This window comes from Fulmarus glacialis, unplaced genomic scaffold (assembly GCF_000690835.1).
Source record: "Fulmarus glacialis isolate BGI_N327 unplaced genomic scaffold, ASM69083v1 scaffold39030, whole genome shotgun sequence".
NCBI lineage: Eukaryota > Metazoa > Chordata > Aves > Procellariiformes > Procellariidae > Fulmarus > Fulmarus glacialis.
This window is the reverse complement of record NW_009188110.1, coordinates 37928-41330: the sequence shown is the minus strand read 5'-3', so window position 1 is coordinate 41330 and position 3403 is coordinate 37928. Positions and strand designations below refer to the sequence as shown.

Here is a 3403-nt window from a genome sequence, read left to right as displayed (position 1 = left end):
TATATATGCTATTTAAGAGTCCTTCAGCATAAACATACTGTATGTTTCAATGCTTTCATCCATATTGGGAACTAGTAGTTGACTTCGCATTCTGCTACTGATAATTAGCATTGTTCTCCACTTCTTAAACTTTCCATTGTGGTCCTTGCTGTCCTTACAATCACAGCTTTGTGCAACATAATGCTCATTTTGTTCACGCTGAACTAGCAAAGTCCTGAATTTCCTGTATTTGCAGGAGACCTGTAAAAACATACAAGGAAACAACAGTATAAAAAGAATTTATCATCTTCATAATATGGTATTTTCTTGAGCAGACTCTTCTAAGACATAGAATGTCCATGCTGTGGCTGAAGGAATAACATATCCCAGATACCTGTAAATTTAGTTTGCCTGTGTTGTTGGTGACTATGTAGCCACAGAAGCACAGGGCTAAATGCAGTCTGTGAAATCTGCCTGGGACCTTGTCAGGACTCTATGTGGATTGCACTCCCTGCTGCTGTGGCAACACTGTCACTAGATCACCCAGCTAGTAGGTGTCCCAGCTAATCTAAAGCTAGCTCAAGCAACTGCAAGCCATGGTGTTGGCTGTGTGATAAACATGCCAGTAGAAACAAAACACAATATGGAAACCATGTAGCAGATGATGTGTTTTGTATTTCGGTAATACGCATGCTTGCTTGTGTTATGTATGCTTTCATTATAGGTTTTATTAACTTTAATCTTAGCAAATACACTTTCAACACAAGCACCTTTCATAGTCAATGAAGATATGCTTTGATACTCAGATACATAAGATCTTCTAAATTCCAGATTTATATTGTATTCATGAAGAGGAATTGCAAAGTTCTTTTTCCCCCTTGAGAGCAAAATTTGATGTTAGTCCTTAGAGATCCTCATTGTTCTTACATAGTTCTAATTCAGATTGAGATTCTCTTTGAATGTCATATTGCAATTGCTAGGTATCAACTTAAAGGATTTAAGTGATGACATCCTTTTTAATTTTTTGTTTTAAGTGAGCAACCTCAGTTATGCTATACATCAGGGCAATGTTATTTGTCAATACAAGAACTTGACTGTAATAGCTTTGTTTTAAAAATGAACTGCATCTCATGCCCAGATAAAACCGGGTTAGGTAAGAAACTTTCATCTTTTTAAGGAGTGTAATTTTACCAGATTTCAGTTGCTACTTTTCAATAATGTTGAATTCTGTTGTCTTCAATCTTACAAACAAATCTGTAAGGCTTCAAAATTAAATGGCAGCAGGGTGTTCAGTTTTGTGGTAAGTATCTGCATCAGTAATAATTGAAAGAGAGACTGATGATTCCCACCCCCCCAGTCTAGTCAGATCTCTTGTGTTGAATTGTAGGTATTACAGTGGCTTGCTTTGGAAAGCTTTGTTTTAATGGGCTGTTAGGACAGCATCTATTCAGCAGCTGGCTGGTTAGATGCAGGACTCAGTAACTTAGGAAACACTACTGAGCCTTTTTCTTTCTAATTTTTCTCATAGGCATAATAAAGCAGTGAAGAGAAACTGAAGGAAGGAAGGATTACATGTCTTATTGACAAGAAAACTGTTTCTGAATTATTTGAACAAACTACGTATATATGTAGTAAAATCTAAAAAGGTAGGATATCTTCCTTTTCGGTTTTATTTAGAAAACCTCGTATCTAATGAAGAACTCTTTCATGATTCTCAGTGGGGTTACGAAAGTAATTTTGCATGTTAAGGAGGAATGCGAAACATTTTCTTTTAATTGAGTTCTGTGGAGCCTTACCAAATTCTACTAGGCTTTTCATGATAGAATTTTGATGAAGACAGATTGCCTGTTAGTTCTTCAAAAAACTTCCAAATCCATTTAAAGAGTACTCAGTTTTATAAAGTAGACCTTGTAGGAGAAGACGGTAGCTCCTCATGATTTCAGGGTTAGCTGCCCTTCTGGCTCCTGAATATTAAGTATTTCTCTAGGCATGTGGAGATTTCATGCTCTTCTCTCTGGAACGTAGAATGGAAGTCTACAATGAGTAGAGAATCTTAGCCTTTTTTTTTCAGTATGAAAGCAACACATTAAATGATGTGCAGTTCATAAATACAAAATCTGCTGTCTGAAAGTACCACAGCTATTGTCTGTAAGGACACTGTTTTGTAAGCTTGATAGGCATTATATAAAAGGCATTAAAATGGAAAGCAAACATTTGCATTTGAACTTCTATGGTGTTTCTCCTTCAGGTAGAATTCAAGTAAATAGAAATTATATGTTTCACAGTGGCTGCTAGAACTATGTTCAGTAACAGAGTTCAGAACAAGTGCGGCTCACATATCTGCTCAAGTCTTTGCTTCTAGAATTCAGAGAATCTTGATATAAAATTGGGCTTCTGACATCTAGCAGTACAATCCTCAAATTCTTAAAGTCTCCAAATTATGTAAGTGTTTGCATTCTCACCTGTGAAGTTCTGTATTCATGTTAAGTTCTCCATATTTCTAGAATTGCTTCCAGGCCTTTTTGTGGATCTAGCCATATGGATTCAGGACAAAGACTGCTTTATTTCTCTATGTTGTTTTAATAGGTTGAAACTGTGTGGAGAGCATGGGTTATGATATTGAGCGTTTCGTTGGCTACGTTAATGAAGGGCTATTATGCTCCATCTGCCGTGATGTGTTAGAAGATCCATTACAGGCTCCTTGTGAACACGCTTTCTGTACTGCTTGTATACATGGATGGCTTGTTCATCACAGTAACTGCCCTGAAGACAGACAAATGATTGATGTATCTGTGCTACGACCTCTCTACAGGTATATAATAATCTTGCTGCATGTTGAAATTATATGTATTTAATATTTCTTACTTTTGCTTGCACAGCTTCATCTCTTGTCATTTTCTGTCACTCAAATTATCTCTACTCAATATGTTTATGGTGGAAACTGATCACTTGCATGAAAGCATTAGCATTTTCTATTTATTATAACTAACTTTTGAGGTATTAACATTTCAAAATGGAAATAACACTTAGTTTGTTCTCCATCTCCAGATATCTGTCTGGGTATTATTCTGAATGTCTTCTACAGCACCAAAACTTTCCCATACTTTTTTAGAGAAAGCAGGCAAAGCAACTCTTGACAACAGCAGTCACTAAACACTATTATCTTCTGGCTTTCTTTTCAGTCTTGCTAGATACTGTAGCGGGGTTTGCAATGAATAATTCCTGTAGATATGAACCAAACTTCTCACCTTCAAATTCTTTTTTAAAAAGGTCTTTAACCATTACAATATCCGTCTTGAGCCACCTTGTTGTGTAAAGCAGGCTGTTTTCACAAGTGTCTTCCATAATTGGTCAGGCAGTTGGACTGGATGATCGTTGTAGGACCTTTCCAACTGAACTTTCTATTCTATTCTATTCTATTCTA

General features: G+C 36.4%; 1 protein-coding gene across 1 annotated transcript in view; it reads left to right on the top strand.

Annotated features, from left to right (window-relative positions):
* Positions 1–1593: 1593 nt before the first annotated feature.
* LOC104076317 (RING finger protein 151-like) overlaps positions 1594–3403 on the top strand; it is a 7088-nt gene continuing 5278 nt past the window's right edge. Inside the window, exons 1-2 of the mRNA XM_009577142.1 lie at positions 1594–1625; positions 2566–2791. Coding sequence (XP_009575437.1) covers positions 2586–2791 — 206 coding nt within the window. The 5' untranslated portion in view covers positions 1594–1625; positions 2566–2585. The remainder of the gene's footprint in view (positions 1626–2565; positions 2792–3403) is intronic.